Source organism: Lagenorhynchus albirostris, chromosome 18, assembly GCF_949774975.1.
Source record: "Lagenorhynchus albirostris chromosome 18, mLagAlb1.1, whole genome shotgun sequence".
Taxonomy (NCBI): Eukaryota; Metazoa; Chordata; class Mammalia; order Artiodactyla; family Delphinidae; genus Lagenorhynchus; species Lagenorhynchus albirostris.
This window is the reverse complement of record NC_083112.1, coordinates 25,824,368-25,846,080: the sequence shown is the minus strand read 5'-3', so window position 1 is coordinate 25,846,080 and position 21,713 is coordinate 25,824,368. Positions and strand designations below refer to the sequence as shown.

At 42.9% G+C, this 21,713-nt stretch overlaps 1 protein-coding gene across 1 annotated transcript; it reads right to left on the bottom strand.

Annotated features, from left to right (window-relative positions):
• Positions 1–373: 373 nt before the first annotated feature.
• LOC132508699 (protocadherin-8-like) lies at positions 374–2,924 on the bottom strand. The gene is given in 6 exon segments (XM_060129077.1): positions 374–1,359; positions 1,362–1,775; positions 1,778–1,937; positions 1,939–2,413; positions 2,415–2,663; positions 2,665–2,924. Coding segments are annotated over 6 exon segments (2,544 nt in total).
• Between the last annotated feature and the right edge of the window lie 18,789 nt (positions 2,925–21,713).

Here is a 21,713-nt window from a genome sequence, read left to right as displayed (position 1 = left end):
ACGGAACCCTGTTTAAAAAGAGGTGTGAGAGCAGCAGTTAATAATATTTCACCCTTAGATATCAGAACTGACAGAGCAGGCACAGCATCCCTCATCTGCAGTGCTGCAGGAAGACACCATTTAAACCCTGATGGAAAGGGATTCGGGCTGGATCCATAAGGAAGTTACCAGGGGCTGAAACAGCAGGAATAGACCTGGGCCTCCAGGAACACATGAGAATCAGGCCTCCTCCTGCCCTCATCGGTGAAGAATTTTTCCTCTCAAATAAAAAATAAGTCCCGAAAAATTAGCCACTTGAAGTCCCAAACCTGATCAGGCACTGAATTTTCATAAAGCTCCCAGCGTGAAAATTTACTGAATGCTAACGAGGACACTAAGAGAGCTGGGGGTGCGCTACCTGGACCCAGGGGACCTCGTTCCTCTTCCGAGGCGAGGGGCATAAGGACACCGCACTGTTCCCGGACTGGGAAGTCTCGGCAGACTCGTTCTCCTGCACCTCTGAGGAAATGGAAAGCGGCGGTGTCTCCACGAAGAACCTTGGGTTGGACCTCCCAGGATCAGCCCCTGATGTCCTGCAACATGGGCAAGCCTGGCCACTGCTCGCATGGCACCTGCTCTGTCTGTGCTCACAAAGCCTCTTCCTCCGCGTCCTGGCCTTGCCTGAGCAGGAACAAGTCACGGTGACGATGGCCACCGGCGGAAGGCCGCAGCCGCTGGTCAAAGCCCCGACCACAACCACGGAGAGGTCAGGGTGCCGTCCTGCTCCATGCGCCATGCGCCGTCCCGCGGATACCTCCATTCCTCGTTTGTCGGCGGAGGTGGCCGTGGCACCAGCACCACCTCTCCGCCAGGTGGCGCCGAGTGCGCGGGCACGAGGAGCAAGGTGGCCGTGCACTACCGGGCGGGCCGGCCGGCCTCCGGCCGGCACCACGACGGCCGCCGTCAGCGGGTCGGCGGGCTGCGGGGACAGGCGGCACTGTAGGGACAGTTCACCCGTGGCCGGGTGTAGCGCTAGCGCCCCGGGGCCGCAGTCGCTGCGGAGAATGTAAGTCAGCTCCGCGTTGAGGTCTTTGTCCGTGTCCCTAGCCTGCAGTCGGGTCAGCAGGTAGCCCAGGGGCGCGTCCCGGGGCCGAGGGGCCTTGGCTGAGTCACTGACGAGCGGCGGGGTCACCAGCCGAGGCGCGTGGTCGTTCTGGTCCTCCACATGCAGCCGCATCACGGCCCGGCCCCGGAGCGGCCGAGAGCCGCCGTCGAGCGCCTCCAGCCCCAGCCGCAGCTCAGCCAGTTCCTCGCGGTCAAAGCACTGTTGTGCGTGCAGCTCCCCAGTGACGGGGTCCAATGAGACGTAGGTGGACACGGAGCCTGCAGCAGCCGGTAGGTGACCTGGCCGTTGCGGCCCAGGTCCGGGTCCCTGGCGGCCACCGAGGCCAAGTAGGCCCCGGGCAGGTTGTTCTCACTCACCGACACCTCGTAGCCCGGCCGCGTGAAGAGCGGCTCGTTGTCGTTCTCGTCGCTCACCCGCACCAGGTAGGGCCGCACGGTGCGCAGCGGGGGCGCGCCGCGGTCCTCGGCCACCAGCGTCAGGTTGTACTCGGCGATGCGCTCGCGGTCCAGCGACCCCGCGGTCACCACCAGGTAGCTGCCCGCGTAGGCCGGCTGCAGTCGGAAGTGCTCGTGCCCATAGAGGGCGCAGCGCACCTGCCCGTTGGCTCCCGAGTCCCTGTCCGAGGTGCTGACCAGCGCCACCAGGCTCTCGCGTGCCACCCCCTCTGGCAGGTCGACGAGGTCGCGTCCGCACCCCCGAGAGCAGCGGCGGCGGCGGCGAAGGGCGAGGCGACAGGCGCGCCCGGGGCGGCCAGCGGGGTGATGGCGATGTCCGGCGCGTTGTCATTGACGTCACGGATGCGCATGATGACCTTACAGGTGGTGGCGCGGGAGTCCGGGGCCGCGGTCCTGCGCCCGCACGTCCAGTTCGTAAGTGTCCTGGCGCTCGTAGTCCACGGTCCCGGCCAGGGTGAGGCGGCCCGAGCGCCGGTCGAGGCGGAAGAGGCGGCGCGCCTCGGGCTGGGTACGGGAGCCGAAAGCGAACACCACGTCGCCGTTGGGGCCCTCGTCGGGATCCGCCGCGTCCAGGTCGAGCAGTAGCGAGCCCACGGGTGCGTCCTCCGCCAGCTCCACCGCGGCGACGGCGCCCTGCAGGAAGGCCGGGCTGTGGTCGTTCACGTCCAGCACGCGCATACTGAGGGCGGCCGTGGCGGAGCGCGGTGGGCGGCCTTCGGCCTGGGCCACCAGCTCCAGGTTGTAGGCGGCCTGGCTCTCGTGGCCCAGCTCCTGCAGCAGCACCAGGTCGGCGCACTGGGCACCGTCCGCGCGCGTCTGCAGCTCCACGCGGAAGGGGCTGTGCGGCCAGGCACACTCTCTGCAGCCCATTGGCCTCCACGTCCTCGTCTATGGGCACCTCCAGGGGGATGCGCATGCCCGCGGCCGCGCCCTCAGACACCTCCTCCGGGATCTGGGCCCGGGAAAAGCGTGGCTCGTGGTGGTTGACGTCCCTCACCTCCACCTCCACGTGCACCAGCCGGAACTGCTCCTGCCAAAAGCGTACCACTTTGAAGGCCTGGCCGCACAGCCGCTCGAGGTCCAGGCCCGCATCTCTGAGGACGGTCGCCCTCTTGCACCTGGACCAGCGAGCTGTTGATCTTAATAAGGTGGAACTGGCCTGGCACCTCGCGCTGGGAATTAAACAGGATGTGGTCAGACAGAACACCGATGAAGGTGCCAAGGGCTTCTTCCTCAAAGGTGAGGAAATTGACAGTTTCGGTGCAAGACCCTGACACCAGAAGCAGCAGCAGCAGAAGCAACAGGGACCCCAGTCCAGCCCTGTGTAAAGTGTCAGCGGGGAACCTGAGCCTCCAGTGAGACATTCCTGTTAGTCAAAGGGAAAGAAAAACACCAACAATCCGAGTCTCTGCGCTCAGACTTCCAGCCTTCTCAAGGCCTCCTAAGTGCACAGCCAGGAGACACTTGCTGTCTTAAAAACTTTTGATCACTAAACCCTCTCTGCTGTGTAATCGCTTTTCTCTGCCTGGGGCCCAAGCAAGCTTTTTCTGAACCCTACCGGGGAGGTTACGTAGGGAAGAATATGCAAATAAGCATCCATCTGGACCAATCCACAGTCTCCCGGCCTCTGGGTCATGTTCTTCTCTTGAAAGAGCTCACAGAAGGGCCTGGAGAGCTGAACAGTGGCCAGGGCAATGCAGGGAATCATTAAGATCCTACGGGGCTTCCCTGATGGCGCAGTGGTTGAAAGTCCACCTGCCGATGCAGGGGACACGGATTCGTGCCCCGGTCCGGGAGGATCCCACATGCCGCGGAGCGGCTGGACCCGTGAGCCATGGCCGCTGAGCCTGTGCGTCCGGAGCCTGTGCTCCGCAACAGGAGAGGCCCCAACAGTGAGAGGCCCGCGTACCGCAAAAACAAACAAACAAAAAAAGATCCCTACAGAAGTTTATACTATAAAAACGCACCCTGCTTGCTTTGCTAGTGTGCCCGAATCTCACTTTGAGAGTATGCGCAGGGGACCCGCAGCATCTTTATTCCTTCCTGAGCACACAGAGTCCTCGGACAGAGGCACAATTGCTATTCTCCTTTACCATTTTGAAACAAATGCATAGATGCATCCTTTGCCACCCACGGTTATCCACCTATATTGGGTTATCATTTCCTGTATTGAAAGATTCTGGGGGAGCAGCTTCTCCAGAGTCAGGCAGTCTCTAATCAGAGAAGAACTGTTTTCCAAAGTAATCATTTCTGAATAGCTTTTCCCAAGCAAAGAAACCATTAATGATGAAATTTCAGCCCCTTCATCTCCTTTTATGTCAGTAATTACTTATCCATGAAGACTCGGTGTCAGTCAGGGAGGTTAGTCAGCCACAATTCACTGCAAGGGATAGTTAAGGGTAAGAAAAAGATTTAGGGAAATACATTGCAGTCAGTCTCGTTAGAAAATTGTTATACACCAATTATTTTTTAAAAGCCCTTGGCTGAAGAAAACCGCAGGTGGCCTGATAGGCTGAAGGCTAAAGAAACATTAAACCATCTGTCTAAAGCACAATAGTCCTATATTAAGTTCTCTTTATGTGTGAAGTGTTCTAAATGCTAAACAGTCCCACATGTTAATGATGACATTGTTCCTCGTGCCATGGAGCCGTCAGCAAGGCAGAGTGTTCTTTAACCAGTCATCTTGAATAAAATCAGTGAGCAGGCTAAGCTATTAATACGCCCAGGCTATTCTTAGCTCCTACATGACCTGTAATGTTATTGATTCCTGCAGAGACATGTCAGTAAATGACTATTCTTTTTCCTTTCACTCTTAAGAGGGAGGTGCACTTATTTTAGCACCAGGATCTGTGAACCCAGTTCTGAAACTGAGCCACCTTTGATGAGATAATTAATTTCCAGGGGTTTTAATTTAGTGGAGCATTTGGCAATGACTCTAATTATAAGTACCAGTAACCGATAGAGAAGTACAGTGGGGAGCATGGCTTGATTTTCATCAGGTACTCTGAGATCCTAAAAAGAGAAAAAGCTTCATTTTGTTTACTTTAGATTTTTTAATTTAATTTTTTTATTGTAGTATAGTTGATTTACAATGTTGTGTTAATTTCTGCTGTACAGCAAAGTGACTTAGTTATACACACATAGACATTATTTTTTTATATTCTTTCCCATTATGATTTATCACAGGATATTGAATATAGAAGGACTGGGAGTTTGTGATTAGCAGAGGTAAACTATTATACATATGATGGATAGGCAACAAGGTCCTACTGTACTTTAGATTTTTAAAATTTTGCCTGATGAGGCATTCATCTGAGGAAGGAAACAACTCTACTTCAGTTTAGTGAGACTAGATTTCTTTCTTTTTTTAAAATTTTATTTTATTTAATTAATTAATTTATTTATTTTTGGCTGTGTTGGGTCTTTGTTTCTGTGCGAGGGCTTTCTCTAGTTGCGGCAAGCGGGGGCCACTCTTCATCGCGGTGCGCGGGCCTCTCACTATCGCGGCCTCTCTGCTGCGGAGCACAGGCTCCAGACGCCCAGGATCAGTAGTTGTGGCTCACGGGCCTAGTTGCTCCGCGGCACGTGGGATCCTCCTAGACCAGGGCTTGAAGCTGTGTCCCCTGCATCGGCAGACAGATTCTCAACCACTGCGCCACCAGGGAAGCCCGAGACTAGATTTCTTGTTGGCCGGTATCCTCAATGGTATTAAGACAGTTTGCTTTCTTTCTTAGAACTGAGTACTCCAAGGAAGCATCTGGTTATTCAGTCTTTGGGTCTCAGGGAAAGCAAGAGGATCTGATCCCTTTACCCAATTTCTTCATTCCTGGGTGCCCCTTATCGGAAAACTGAAAACTGATTCGGCCCATGCATTTTAAAAGGCACATGCTTCCATGCACTTTAGCCAGGAGAGGGACCCATTTCATCACAGTCCAAGTCTTGGCCTCTCTCTCTCTCTCTCTCTCTCTCTCTCTCTCTCTCTCTCTCTCTCTCTCTCTCTCTCTCTCTCTCTCTCTCTCTCTCTCTCTCTCTCTCTCTCGGCACACAGTCCCTGCCAAGCCTGGCTCTTGCCAGTTTTCAGCGTCATTCTTGCCATTCAAGATCAGAATAACTGCTCAGTATCCTGAAAATGAAGACTAGTCTATGACTCTATCTACTGAACATCAAAGGACCCAGATAAAACATTTTAAAAGTCAGGCAATCATACACATTACTTCCACAATGCTAAACAACTGGCCACTTACTGTTTGAAAACATCCACCTATGATGCTTAAATGCTTGATTGCATTTTCCCCACTTCGCCTCCAGCCGTTTGGCAGCAAGGAGACCATCTATGATAAGGAATGTGCTATTGCCAGAGATTCATTATTAGCGTTAGCTTTGTTTCCTAGTAAACAACCACGTTATTAAAACACTGCTTTATGAATGAAAGACGGCTGGAGTTTCAAGAAAGAGACATTTTCTGAAGCAAAAATCAGTTCTGTGCCAGTAGATTGACAAGCTGAATAATACAGAAACTGTATGATCTGTCCCCTTAGGATGTGTCACCGGGAAGCCGTGTTTACAGCCTTGAGCCCATGGTACTCTCATGTTCCATTCTGTTGGCTCTATTAGATAAAAATCTGTCTCAATATTAAAAGCACTGTGGCAGAAATTTGCTTTATGTTGCTTGTTTTCCCATTTGCCAGCATATTGCCAAACTATACTGCCACCACTACAGGAAGACCAAAATGTGGATCAAGCAGCAATTTGGTCCTCTTGCTCAGTTTGGTTTCAAAAGGGATGAAGGGGGTGGGGGGATTTGGTTGAACTCCCTACAGTGTTTACTTTTGTTCCTAAAACAAAAGCACCAGACATACTAGTGTTCCCCCAAAATGCCGGAAAACCAGATCTGTAAAACAGGATTTGCATTCTAATCATTTTAATAAAAGATTTTCTCTTTTGCTGAACAAGAAACTCCAGCGTGTCCCTTACACACTAAGGCACGCTGGAAAGAAACTAAGATAACTTTCACCGTAAACATGGGGGAAAATGGTCCCTAATTCAAAATAGTGCCTGTGCCTTTGCATATTCCCCTTTTCCTATTACATAAAACTAATAACATATTTAGGGGAAAAAATGAAACCACAGGAAAATCCCTAATGTAAATATTTAGCTAGATTATGGTGTCCACACTTCAGAGTAAGCATCAACTTCTATAGAACCTTGAACTAACAGTTCCAGAAACAGTTTTTGTCCCATTTAGAATAAATCACTCTATGTACTATGTGAGACCCATTTTCATTTCTCAACTGAACAAACATTCTGGAGAAAAGGTTATAATGAGCAAAACATTATCAAGTGCAATGTTGCTGTCTTAAAGCAGCACGCTCTAGAAACTGAAGCCATGAAGACTGTTTGAAAGAAAAAAAAATCAACCTAACAACTGGGGTTTTTCTTCCTATTTTTAAAATCATACCTTGAGGGCTTCCCTGATGATGCAGTGGTTGAGAGTCCGCCTGCCGATGCAGGGGACACAGGTTTGTGCCCCGGTCCGGGAAGATCCCACGTGCCGCAGAGCGGCTGGGCCCGTGAGCCATGACCGCTGAGCCTGCGCGTCTGGAGCCTGTGCTCCACAGCGGGAGAGGCCACAACAGTAAGAGGCCCGCGTACCGCAAAAAAAAAAAAAAAAAAAATCGTACCTTGAAAAAGCTAAACTCATTCTTCAGCAGGATGATCCCCCCAAATTGAGAGTAACTGTTTTAAGTGCTCTCATAAGAAGGGTCATTATATCACATTCCTGTTACCCTACTGACCCCATTAGGTCTTGACTGTGCATTCATTTATAAGAAAAGTCATCAGCAAATTGCTGGTCCTTTCTGGAAAATGATTTCAGGGAAAATAATTCAGCTCTGAAGTCAGCCAAAATACTGTCTACAAGCGTAGCCTAGAAACAAATGATATTTATCAACTACTTAAGTGCTCGAACCTAGACAAAATCACAGGGAACCACTATAGAGTATCAACACTAATCATAAATTCCCCTTAACATTAAACAAGGATTTAAATGACATAATCTTCGCTTAGAAAAAAATTTTCCCATAGGATCATTATGTTAATAATGATATTATCAAAACTATGTAATCTTAAAATACAACATAAAACTAGTTTTTAAACTGCTGATTTTATTAGCCTAGCTCTATGAAGGAAATTAAGTCAATGAATAATGAAAAATATTTTACCTTTTTGGTTCAGGGATACCTCAAACCCCAACTGAGCCAGAGAAATTGACTTTGGTACTTGACTTCGGTCATTGGCTCAAGGACCATACTTTGGATTCTTACCACTCTATAGGAAAAAAATTATTTGCCCCCCTCTCAAGAATGTTGCAAAGCAAGAGAAGAATAAAAGAATATGGACTAAGGAGTAACTTTTCATCTGTGCCTTATTTTATCTTCATCTCTCTTCCTCTCATCTGAACCTCTCTATTCCTAATCTAAAACAAAGCTTGTGACCCCCAGTAATCAGAGTACTTTGGGGTCCTTTTTTTTTTGGCTGCATTGGGTCTTCATTGCTGTATGCAGGCTTTTTCTAGTTGCGACGAGCAGGGTCTACTCTTCATTATAGTGTGCGAACTTATTGCAGTCACTTCTATCGTGGCGGAGCATGGGCTCTAGGCGTGTGGGCTTCAGTAGTTGTGTCACGTGAGCTCAGTAGTTGTGGCTCACGGTCTCTAGAGCGCAGCCTCGTAGTTGTAGCACACAGGCTTAGTTGCTCCGCAGCATATGGGATCTTGCCGGACCAGGGCACGAACCTGTGTCCTCTGCATTGGCAGGCAGATTCTTAACCACTGCACCACCAGGGAAGTCCCCACTTTGGGGTCCTTTATCAACAGATATTTGATCAAGTACTGGTGATGCAATATAGCTCACAGCCTTGTAGAAGAAAATACTTAAATGCTAAAAACATAAAGCCATCAGCGTTCAGAGAAGACACAGTGCCAAATGACTTGGAGAAAGTTATATCAAGTGCAAATAGGAAGAGATCTCAGGCTTTACAGGTAAAATCAGAGTCAGCCAGAACTGCCAGGGATGTAGAGAACCCAGGAGTGATGTTTACAAGCTATGGAGAAAGGCAGGCACAGAGCTTTTTATGGGGACTAAATATACCAGTTGGTCGGAATGGATGGCTTTAGGAGGACAAGCTTGAATGGGTGGCACAGTTGAGGAGGACCTTGATGTAAGCTAAAGAGTTTAGACACTTTTAAAGCAGTAGTGAGAAAGTATTGAAGTTTGTGGAGAAAGAGGTTTTTGATATGTATTCTATTACAGTAGTTCCCCCTTACTTAAGGGGGATTTGTTCCAAGACCCCCACTGGATGCCTGAAACAACAGATAGTACTGAACCCTATTATATATTCTATGTTTTTTCCTATACATATATCCCTATGATGAAGTTTAATTTATAAATTAGGCACAGTAAGAGATTAACAACAATAACTAATAATAAAATAGAACAATTTTAACAATATACTGTAATAAAAGTTATGTGAATATGATCTCTCTCTCCTTCTCTCTGTATCAAAATATCTTATTGTACAAATTTAATGCCTTTTCTATGCTCACTAAGCACTTCTCGTGCACTGTAGCCATAGCTCTTGCAGTTTGAGATACAACAGCAAAACTAGCACAAATTTCTTTTTCCTTCTTCACAATTTCATGGATAGAAAGTTTATTCATACCATAGATCTTAGCAACCTCAGCATACAGTTTTTTTTCTTTCCTTATTAAGTGAGGCAACTTTCACCTTTTCACTTAAAGCAAGCACTTTATGGCTTCTCTTTTGCATATTCAAATTCCCAGCTTCACTATTCTGGCCCTTTGGGGCTATTATGAAGTAAAATAAGGGGTACCTGAAGCACTGTGATACTGACAGTCTATCTGATAACCAAGGTGGCTGCTAGGTGACTAAGGGTCAGGATACACTGGACAAAGGGATGATTCTTGTCCCGGGTGGGATGGAGCAGAATGGCATGAGATTTCATCACCCTACTCAGAATACCATGCAATTAAAAAACCTATGAATTGTTTATTTCTGGAAACTTCTATTTAATATTTTCAAACTTCAGTTAACCATAGGTGACTGAAACCAGGGAAAGTGAAACCACAGATAAGGAGGTGGAGATAAGGGGGAACTATTGTATGATAAATAACGTAGACGATTGCCTTTCCTGAACATTGGTGAAATCCTCAAAAAGGATTGGGTTTTTTTGGAAGCTTTAAACCATGATCCAGCACAATGACTGGCTTATCATAAATATTTGCCAAATAAATGATCAAGGCAGTATGATATGGTATACAACTTCTGCCTACCTCAAAACCCACCCGGTAGCAGAATGAATTAAAGAGAAGATAGGAAGCAAGGAGAAGACCAATTTAGGTGCCTCTGCAATTATATACCAGATGTTAAAGGCCTGAACAATGACTTTGAAGAAGTATTGGGTGAGAACCTAAGAAACACTGAAAAGGAAAACTTGGCAGGATTTCATGGCATATAAGCTGTAGGGGATGCAGAAGATGGAACAAATAAGTGATTCTAAAGTACTGGATGGCTTAAGGAATAGTCATACTTTCTGGGTGCTCTCAAATATTGAGCAATACGGTATTCCCAAATAGAATTCCCAAAGGCCCCTGCTACTTACCAGCTGGATGACCACACACAAAAGACTTTATCTCTACAGACTTCAATGTCTTTAGGAAAGAATGCTTACTTTGAGGGATTGCCTTGAGGTTTAAGAAAGAAAATGTGGGAAGAGCAAAAAGCCCAGTGCATACCATTTTGTGAGGTCTCAAAAGACAACTGAATCCTTTGTTAGAAGCACTTGCATATCACATACCTTTATTTAAAGGTATATTTCTTATCCCCATTAGAAATTCTTCCAGGTATTAATCATGTTTTCATCAAATTTGTATCCCGGAGCCCAGGACATTGCCAACCACACGAAAGGGGCTCATGAATATTTTGAAATAGTTGTGAGGGTCCCACCACCCAATGTCACTTCTGTGTAATTCTTACCACATTACATCATCTGAATTCTAAACTGGAAAACTTGCTAAAGGATCATAAGATCCTCGGAACTTGTAGATTATGTGAGACTTCTGCAATAAGTGAGACTTATGGAATAATATGCAAGACTTGGTGCAGCCACAAGTGACAAAACTGGTTTCTTGAGTCAGTTTCAATACTGTCCTATCAGGGCACATTGGACATTCATTGTTTTTGCCTCTTCAGCATCCAGTTTTCTTTTGAGAAACCACCTCTTCGATAAGTCAGTCCATGTGAGTAAGGTATGATAGACACCGCCACTCCTGGTACTCAGATCACCACATGACCCAGGCTTAGACAGATTAAAATAGCCCATCCTCCTAGCTACAGTGATTGACTCAGGTACGTGCATGTTTCCCAGCTCGGGCCAATCAGAGCCATTGGGCGTCAGCTCCAGGATTGTTGCTACTATTACTAAGAAAGGGATATTTTTTTTTTCCCTGGAGTTGCTGAGCTAAGAAGATGTAAGCTGGAAATGAGCCACTAGGTTGAGAGTGCTTGCCTGAGTATAAATTCAACATTAAAAAAAAAAAAAACTGAAATGGCTCTGAGCACTTAGATCCAACCATGCCTGATCTCCCACTAGAGTTTTCATTTAAGTATAACAGCAAGTTCCCCTTTTTTATCCAAGAAAATTAGCAGCTGGATTTCTGTTATTTGTCTCCTAAACAATCAAAACAAATTCCAACAATGAGAAAGGAATTCTAAGTAACAGACTCTAAAATGAGTAATTATCTGAGGGGATCCAGGGAGGAGGTCCATGGAGACCTATCTATACACTAAGTCAAGCGGTTGCCCTGCTCTCTTGCTATGTGTTTGCACAGCCGCTGGCAAACCATTACTTGTATTTTGGGATTCAGATCATGTGTCTACTAAAGCCAGAGAATATGATTGGAGGGAAGGGCTTGGCTACATTTATTTTAAAAAAGGATAGTCTCCAGTTGAAGATAGTCCCTCTGAGAGCAGAAGGGGAAGAAAGTATAATATCACTAAAGGAGTCCCTTTTCTGACTGAGGCCAATAATCCAAGAAGGTTGAAAATGGGCAATCTTGGCAAGTCTTAAGGGAAAAAAAAGCAAAAATGTCTGTACCAAACTAAAGTTAGTACAAAAAAATCAATGGCAGAAATAATCAGGAAGATAACATTGAGGTCTCACACAGCCTTGAGGTCCCCAGTCCCTCTCAAACTCCCCTTAAGTTTGGAAGATCCAAGTTAAGAAAAATTAAAATCACCTCACAGCAAAAAAGCCATCCCTTGAGATGCAACTTGGAAACAGAGGGACATGTATCAACTGTGATTCCCATCCCAAGAAATTGTTCTGAACGACCCTGGAGAGGCCCAGGTGGAAGTCATTTAAGCTGAGGGTTAAAGGCATGAACAGAACATTCAGGGCTGTTGCTAGGAGATGGAAATCCCTGGGCTGGGAGTAAATTTGAGCACTGTCTTCAGCTTTGATAGTGGAGTTGATCAAATGCAAGTAAATATTAAACTATTACCTGGCAAACAAGGGGCTGAGATTCCTGAACCCTCAATAATAAATGGTAAAGCCTCTGGAATATCATCTCAATTCCCAGCTCAGATGTGGTCACAGAGGAAAAAGGCTAAGAAAGAGCATCTTTGTGACTAGGATCCAGGGAGGCCATCCTGACCAATCTAGGAACACACATCACCGTCAGCTTAGGGAGTCCTTTCATCTTCTGGCAAACAGCCTACGTGCTGTGGACAGTGGCCACTGAGCGTGGTTTTCTCTTTTCCAGATGAGTGTTTTAAATTGCAGTTATTTGTCATTGATCTGTTGGGGAATGTTAAGTGTATCAGATAAGTAGTCAGATCATGAGCAGTTGTTATACCCAACCCTGACTGAGAGCAGTGCAAATCTTCCCAAGATTTGACTTGTTACAGGATCCAGTAATTATACCTTATATTAAGCTTCCTTAGGGAACTGATTAGGTCACCAAGTAGTGATTTATTTTAAAATAATTTTTCTGTATGGTATGGAGTGGGGGCTGAGGTTTATTTTTTTTCATATGTTGTTCCAGTACATTTAGTGAAAAGAGTATCCCTTCCTTGTTGAATTATCTTGTTGCTTTTGTCAAAATGAACACATATGGGTCTATTTCTGACTGCGCTATTTTGTTCCATTGATTATATGTCTACCCTTCTGACAATTCCATATTGTCTTGACTACTGTAGCGTTTATGGAATATCATGAAACCACGTAGTATAAGTCTTCCAACATCAGTTTTCTTTTTCAGAATTGTTTTGACTATTCTAGGTCCTTTGCATTTCTGTGTAGACGTTAGAATCAGCTTCTCAATTTCTACAAAACTGACCTCTGCAATTTTGGTTGGAATTTCATTGAATCTATGTTTCAACCTGGGGAAAATGAACATCTTAACAATATTGAGTCTGCTAATCCATAAATATGGTAGATCTCTTTATTTACAGTTTTAAACATTTCTCTTAGAAATATTTATTGTTTTCAATACACAAGTCTTTCCTGTCTTTTGTTACATATACTTAAAAGTATTTTATGTTTTTTGATACTATCCTAAATATTTTTTTATATTTATTTTTATCTCTTTGTTACTGATATACAGAGACACAGTTGATTTTTTTTACTTGGATGTATCCTGAGGACATTAATAAGTTCATTTATTAAATATAGTTGATTGTTTGCTTATTTGGTTTTTTTTAACATCTTTATTGGAGTATAATTGCTTTACAATGGTGTGTTAGTTTCTGTATAACAAAGTGAATCAGCTATACATATATATATATATCCCCATATCTCCTCCCTCTTGCATCTCCCTCCCACCCTCCCTATCCCACCCCTCTAGGTGGTCACAAAGCACCGAGCTGATCCCCCTGTGCTATGCAGCTGCTTCCCACTAGCTATCTATTTTACATTTGGTAGTGTATATATGTCCATGCCACCCTCTCTCTTCATCCCAGCTTACCCTTCTCCTTCCCCGTGTCCTCAAGTCCATTCTCTACATCCGAGTCTTTATTCCTGTCCTGCCCCTAGGTTCTTCAGAACCATTTTTTTCCTTAGATTCCATATATATGTGTTAGCATACAGTATTTGTTTTTCTCTTTCTGACTTACTTCACTCTGTATGACAGGCTCTACGTCCATCCACCTCGCTACAAATAACTCAATTTCATTTCTTTTTATGGCTGAGTAATATTCCATTGTATATGTGCCACATCTTCTTTATCCATTCATCTGTCAATGGACACTAGGTTACTTCCATGTCCTGGCTATTGTAAATACAGCTGCAATGAACATTGTGGTACGTGACTCTTTTTGAAGTTTGGTTTTCCCAGGGTATATGCCCAGTAGTGGGATTGCTGGGTCATATGGTAGTTCTATTTTTAGCTTTATAAGGAACCTCTATACTGTTCTCCATAGTGGCTATATCAATTTACATTCCCACCAACAGTACAAGAGGGTTCCCTTTTCTCCACACTCTCTCCAGCATTTATTGTTTGTAGATTGTTTTCAAGATAGGCGTTATGACCGGTGTCAGGTGATACCTCATTGTAGTTTTGATTTGCATTTCTCTATTGATTAGTGATGTTGAGCATCCTTTCATGTGTTTGTTGGCAATCTGTATATCTTCTCTTGAAAAATGTCTATTTAGGTTTTCTGCCCATTTTTGGATTGGGTTGTTTGTTTTTTTGATATTAAGCTGTGTGAGCTGCCTGTATATTTTGGGGATTAATTCTTTGTCAGTTGGTTCGTTTGCAAATATTTTCTCCCATTCGAGGTTTGTCTTTTCATCTTGTTTATGGTTTCCTTTGCAGTGCAATAGCTTTTAAGTTTCATTAGGTCCCATTTATTTATTTTTGTTTTTATTTACATTTCTCTAGGAGGTGGGTCAAAAAGGATCTTGCTGTGATGTATGTCATAGAGTGTTCTGCCTGTGTTTTCCTCAAAGAGTTTTATAGTGTCTGGCCTTACATTTAGGTCTTTAATCCATTTTGAGTTTATTTTTGTGTATGGTGTTAAGGAGTATTCTAATTTCATTCTTTTACATGTAGCTGTCCAGTTTTCCCAGCACCAATTATTGAAGAGGCTGTCTTTTCTCCATTGTATATTCTTGACTCCTTTATCAAAGATAAGGTGACCATATGTGTGTGGGTTTATCTGTACGTTTTCTATCCGGTTCCATTGATCTATATTTCTGTTTTTGTTCCAGTACCATACTGTCTTGATTACTGTAGCTTTGTAGCATAGTCTGAAATCGGGGAGACTGATTCCTCCAGTTCCATTTTCCTTTCTCAAGATCACATTGGATATTTGGGGTCTTTTGTGTTTCCATACAAATTGTGAAATTTTTTGTTCAAGTTCTGTGAAAAATGCCATTGGTAGTTTGATAGGGAGTGCATTGACTCTGTAGATTGCTTTGGGTAGTATAGTCATTTTCACAATGTTCATGCTTCCAATCCAAGAACATGGTATATCTCTCCATCTATTTGTATCATCTTTAATTTCTTTCATCAGGGTCTTATAGCTTTCTGCATACAGGTCTTTTGTCTCCTTAGGTAGGTTTATTCCTAGATATTTTATTCTTTTTGGTGAAATGGTAAATGGGACTGCTTCCTTAATTTCTCTTTCAGATATTTCATCATTAGTGTATAGGAATGCCAGAGATTTCTGTGCATTAATTTTATATCCTGCTACTTAACCAAATTCATTGATTAGCTCTAGTAGTTTTCTGGTAGCATCTTTGGGATCCTCTATGTATAATATCATGTCATCTGCAAACAGTGACAGTTTTACTTCTTCTTCTCTGATTTGGATTCCTTTTATTTTTCTTCTCTGATTGCTATGGCTAAAACTTCCAAAATTGTATTGAATGATAGTGGTGAGAGTGGGCAACCATGTCTTGTTTCTGATCTTTTTGGAAATGGTTTCAGTTTTTCACCATTGAGAACAATGTTGGCTGTGGGTTGTCAAATATGACCTTTATCATGTTCAGGTAAGTTCCCTCTATGCCTACTCTCTGGAGAGTTTTTATCATAAATGGCTGTTGAATTTTGTCAAAAGCCTTTTCTGCATCTATTAGGGTGACCATATGGTTTTTCTTCTTCAATTTGTTAATACGGTATATCACATTGATTGATTTGTGTATATTGAAGAATCCTTGCATTCCTGGGATAAACCCCACTTGTTCATGGTGTATGATCTTTTTAACGTGCTGTTGGAGTCTGTTTGCTAGTATTTTGTTGAGGATTTTTGCATCTATGCTCATCAGTGATATTGGCCTGTAATTTTCTTTTTTGGTGACATCTTTGTCTGGTTTTGGTATCAGGGTGATGGTGGCTCATGGAATGATTTTGGGAGTGTTCCTCCCTCTGCTATATTTTGGAAGAGTTTGAGAAGGATAGATGTTAGCTCTTCTCTAAATGTTTGATAGAATACACCTGTGAAGCCATCTGGTCCTGGGCTTTTGTTTGTTGGAAGAGATTTATTCACAGTTTCAATTTCAGTGCTTGTGATTAGTCTGTTTATATTTTCTATTTCTTCCTGGTTCAGTCTCGGGAGGTTGTGCTTTTCTAAGAATTTGTCCATTTATTCCAGGTTGTTCATTTTATTGGCATATAGTTGCTTGTAGTAATCTCTCATGATCCTTTGTATTTCTGCAGTGTCGTTTGTTACTTCTCCTTTTTCATTTCTAATTCCATTGATTTGAGTCTTCTCCCTTTTTTTCTTGATGAGTCTGGCTAGTGGTTTATCAATTTTGTTTATCTTCTCAAAGAACCAGCTTTTAGTTTTATTGATCTTAGCTATTGTTTCCTTCATTTCTTTTTTATTTATTTCTGATCTGATCTTTATGAATTCCTTCCTTCTGCTAACTTTGGGGTTTTTTTGTTATTCTTTCCCTAATTGCTTTAGGTGTAAGGTTAGGTTGTTTATTTGAGATGTTTCTTGTTTCTTGAGGTAGGATTGTATTGCTATAAACTTCCCTCTTAGAACTGCTTTTGCTGCATCCATAGGTTTTGGGTTGTTGTGTTTTCAGTGTCATTTGTTTCTAGGTATTTTTTATTTTCTCCTTGATTTCTTCAGTGATCTCTTTGTTATTTAGTACTGTATTGCTAACCCTCCATGTGTTAGTATTTTTCACAAGTTTTTTCCTGTAATTGATATCTAGTCTCATAGCATTGTGGTCGGAAAAGATACTTGATATGATTTCAATTTTCTTAAATTTACCAAGGCTTGATTTGTGACCCAAGATATGATCTATCCTGGAGAATGTTCCATGAGCATGTGAGAAAAAGGTGTATTCTGTTGTTTTTGGATGGAATGTCCTATAAATATCAATTAAGTCCACCTTGTTTAATGTATCATTTAAAGCTTGTGTTTCCTTATTTATTTTCATTTTGGATGATCTGTCCATTGGTGAAAGTGGGATGTTAAAGTCCCCTGCTACGATTGGGTTACTGTCGATTTCCGCTTTTATGGCTGTTAGCATTTGCCTTATGTATTCAGGTGTTCCTATGTTGGGTGCATAAATATTTACAATCGTTATATCTTCTTCTTGGATTGATCCCTTGATCATTATGTAGTTTCCTTCTTTGTCTCTTGTAATACTCTTTATTGTAAAATCTATTTTGTCTGATATGAGAATTGCTAGTCCAGCTTTCTTTTGATTTCCATTTGCATGGAATATCTTTTTCCATCCCCTCACTTTCAGTCTGTATGTGTCCGTAGGTCTGAAGTGGGTCTCTTGTAGACAGCATATATATGGGTCTTGTTTTCATATCCATTCATCCAGTCTATGTCTTTTGGTTGGAGCATTTAATCCATTTACATTTAAGGTAGTTATTGATATGTGTGTTCCTATTACCATCTTGTTAATTGTTTTGGGTTTGTTATTGTAGGTCTTTTCCTTCTCTTGTGTTTCCTGCCTAGAGAAGTTCCTTTAGCATTTGTTGTAAAGCTGGTTTGGTGGTACTGAATTCTCTTAGCTTTTGCTTGTCTGTTAATATTTTAATTTCTCCATTGAATCTGAATGAGATCCTTGCTGGGTAGAGTAATTTTGGTTGTAGGTTTTTCTCTTTCATCACTTTAAATATGTCCTTCCACTCCCTTCTGGGTTGCAGAGTTTCTGCTGAAAGATCAGCTGTTAACCTTATAGGGATTTCCCTTGTATGTATATGTTGCTTTTCCCTTTCTGCTTTTAATATATTTTCTTGGTATTTAATTTTTGATAGTTTGATGAATATGTGTCTTGGCATGTTTCTCCTTTCATTTATCCTGTATTGGACTCTCTGTGCTTCTTGGATTTGATTGACTATTTCCTTTCCCATATTAGGGAAGTTTTCAACTATAATCTCTTCAAATATTTTCTCAGTCCCTTTTTTGTTCTCTTCTTCTCAGGGACCCCTATTATTCGAATGTTGGTGTATTTAATGTTGTCTCAGAGGTCTCTGTCCTCAATCCTTTTCATTCTTGTTTCTTTTTTTTCTTTTTTTTGGTGGCACATGGGCCTCTCACCGCTGTGGCCTCTCCCACTGTGGAGCACAGGCTCCGGACGTGCAGGCTCAGTGGCCATGGCTCATGGGCCCAGCCGCTCCGTGGCATGCGGGACCTTCCTGGACCAGGGCATGAACCTGTGTCCCCTGCATTGGCAGGCGGATCCCCAACCACTGTGCCACCAGGGAAGCCCTCATTCTTTTTTCTTTATTCTGCTCTGTGGTAGTTACTTCCACTACTTTATCTTCCAGGTCACTTATCTGTTCTTCTTCCTCGGTTATTCTGCTATTGACTCCTAGAGAATTTTTAATTTCATTTATTGTGTTGTTCATCATTGTTTGTTTGCTCTTTAGTTCTTCTAGTTCCTTGTTAAACATTTCTTCTATTTTCTCCATTCTATTTCCAAGATTTTGGATCATCTTTACTATCATTACTCTGAATTCTTTTTCAGTTAGACTGCCTATTTCCTCTTCATTTGTTTGGTCTGGTGGGTTTTTACCTACTCATTCATCTGCTGCGTATTTCTCTGTCTTCTCATTTTGCTTAACTTACTGTGTTTGGGTTCACCTTTTCACAGGCTACAGGTTTGTGGTTCCTTTTGTTTTTCGTGTCTGCTCCCAGTGGGTACGTTTGGTTCAGTGGGTGGTGGAGGCTTCCTGTTGGAGGGGACTGATGCCTGTGTTCTTGTAGATGAGGCTGAATCTTGTCTTTCTGGTGAGCAGGACATGTCTGGTGGTGTGTTTTTGGGTGTCTGTGAATTAGGCAGCCTCTCTGCTAATGAGTGGGGTTGTGTTCCTGTCTTGCTAGTTGTTTGGCATTGGGTGTCCAGCACTGTATCTTGCTGGTCGTTGAGTGGAGCTAGGTCTTTGCATTCAAATAGAGATCTCTGAGAGAGCTTTTGCCATTTGATATTATGTGGGGCTGGGAGGTCTCTGGGGAACCAATGTCCTGAACTCGGCTTTTCCACCTCAGAGGCTCAGGCCTAACACCCATCCACAGCACCAAGACCCTGTCAGGTACACAGCTCAGAAGAAAAGTGGGGAAAAAAAAGTAAAGAAAGACAAATAAAATAAAATAAAGTTATTAAAATAAAAAATATATTATTAGAAATAAAAAATTAACTAAAAAAAAGAAAGAAAGAGAGAAGAGAGCAACCAAGCCAAAAAGCAATCCACAATGATAATAAGTGCTAAAAACTATACTAAAAAAAAAAAATGGACAGAGAGAACCCTAGGACAAATGGTAAAAACAAAGGTTTGGGGAAGTCTGAGGTCTTTTGCCAGCATTCAGTAGGTATTCTGTAGGAGCTGTTCCTCGTGTAGATGTCTTTTTGATGTATCTGTGGGAAGGAAGGTGATCTCCACGTCTTACTCCTCTGCCATCTTGAAGCTATCTCCTACTTATTTGTTTTTTATAGACTCAGTTTTTCCTATCATGTCTTTTGTGAATAGAAGCAGTCTTACTTCTTTCTTCTCAATCTTTATCTTTTTTATTCCTTTTTCTAGCTTTATTTCACTGCTGAGAACCTCCAGTAAATGTTGAAGTAAAGTAAAGAGAGCAAGCATCCTTGCCATATTCTCAGTCTGAGAAAACAGCATTCAGAGTTTTACCATTAGCTATGATATTTTTAGTAGATATATTTTAAATGTTCCTTATCAGATTTGGAAACTTCTATTCTAGTACTAATTTGCTGAGAGATTTCATCATATGTGGGTGTTGAAATTTGTCAAGTGTTATTTTCTGTATCTATTGAGACTATCATATGATTTTTTTCCTTCATTTTGTTAGCATGGTGAATTACATATATTTGTTTTAAATGTTAAACCAGCCTTGTTTTCCTAGGATCAACCCCCCATGGTCATAACATATTACTTTTTTTCTAGCTATTACTTGATTTGCTAACATTTTTATTTTTGCATCTATGTTTATGAGGGGTATTAGTTTATAATTTTTTCTTCTTGCATTGTCTTTGGCAGGCAAATTAATTACTGTTAGTAAATTTGGACTTGTTAGCCTAGGTTTTAGTCTGTGGAAAACTCTAGTTATTTCTCATTCCCCATAACTTAGTAAACTCAGCATCCAATCTCTGTCTCCCCTGTGGATCTTGTCAAAGCTTAGATGTTTAGGCTTTAATAAGGTAGGCCTAGATTAGACCTGACTGTAAGACACGGTCCTGTCTTCTGACGTATGGCCTTTCTGATGTCTCAGATGAATGCCTAGGGTGTTAACAAGAACCTCCTCAGGCTGAATCAGAACTCTAACATCCAGCAATGCTCAACCTCTAGTATCTCTGTCTTGCTGTCAATCCTGTTAGTAGTAAGCTTTTGTGATTTTGTTCTGCACATATGCATTTGGGTCCTCAGTCAAGGATTCACAGGAACTCCTATGTACACTTCTCTCTCACTCTCTCACCATCCAATATAGCTCCCTCCTCCCCAATGCTCAGATATGCAGCTTCCATCCACTTGAGTGGTCCCAAGCTCTTATCTCTGCCTCTTCAAGTCAACTGAACCACCACTCTCAGCATGGACTCAGCTTTCTGGGCTACAGCTGGAAACATGAGCAGAGACCTGGATGAACGTGGGGAGAAAGGTCCCTTCTCTTGGGGACTGTGCCCTTGTTATTCAATACCTGATATTAGTTGTCTCATATATTTGTCCAGTTTTAAGACTCATTTATGACAAAAAGCAGCAGTCTTCAAGGTTTTGTTTTAAATTAACTCTTTGTCTCACAGCCACCAGAGGTAAGATATCAGAAACTTTAGGATGATGATAAAATGGATTTTTTAATTGCCCTTTATGTGTCACCAGCAGGCCAAGAGACATCTTTACATAGTGGTTGTGTTCCAAAAGCAGCAAGAGATGGGGCAAACCCTAATGAGAAAGTATTTGGTAAGACTCTGCTTGAATCATATTTGTTAATGCCCTGGTGCCAAAGCAAGTCACATAGCCATGGCCAGTGTCAACATGGAAGAGGATTAATAAAGTGTGAGGATACAGGAAGGTATCATTTGTCAGTGCCATTACTGTAACAATCTACCTCGTATTGACATATCCAGTCATGTACCTAAGCCCTTATGCATTGGTGTCATCTTTCTGCAACAATTCTTAAATATCACGATGTGCTTTTTCTAACAGAGGATGAAATAGCCAGTAAAATCAGGAAGGTGGACCAGTGATTCCTAAGGTCTTTTCTGCTTTGGCAATTTGACACCAGTAGCTGGGGCTCCATTCCCATAAGTGTAGTTGATAATTATCTATCACGCACTGGTGAAGGTTGTTTATATCAAACCTTCATCTTGATTGGTGAGTACTTATGCTACAGGGCTGCTAAATATTTAGAATATCAACCCTGACCATATATGTTGGTTATTTGCAGCATGCTAATCCAAGCCTGGTTAGTACCCTAGGCATAATTCACAGACTCACAAACTCCTTAACATTTGTCGAAACCCTTTAGGTTATACTTGAAGAAACTGAGGTCCAGAAAGATCAAGTGACTTGCTTTAATTAGGTCATATGACAAGTAAGTGGAAGAACTAAGCTTGGAATCCAGGTCTTTCAATGGTTACACTCTTTATTAAGC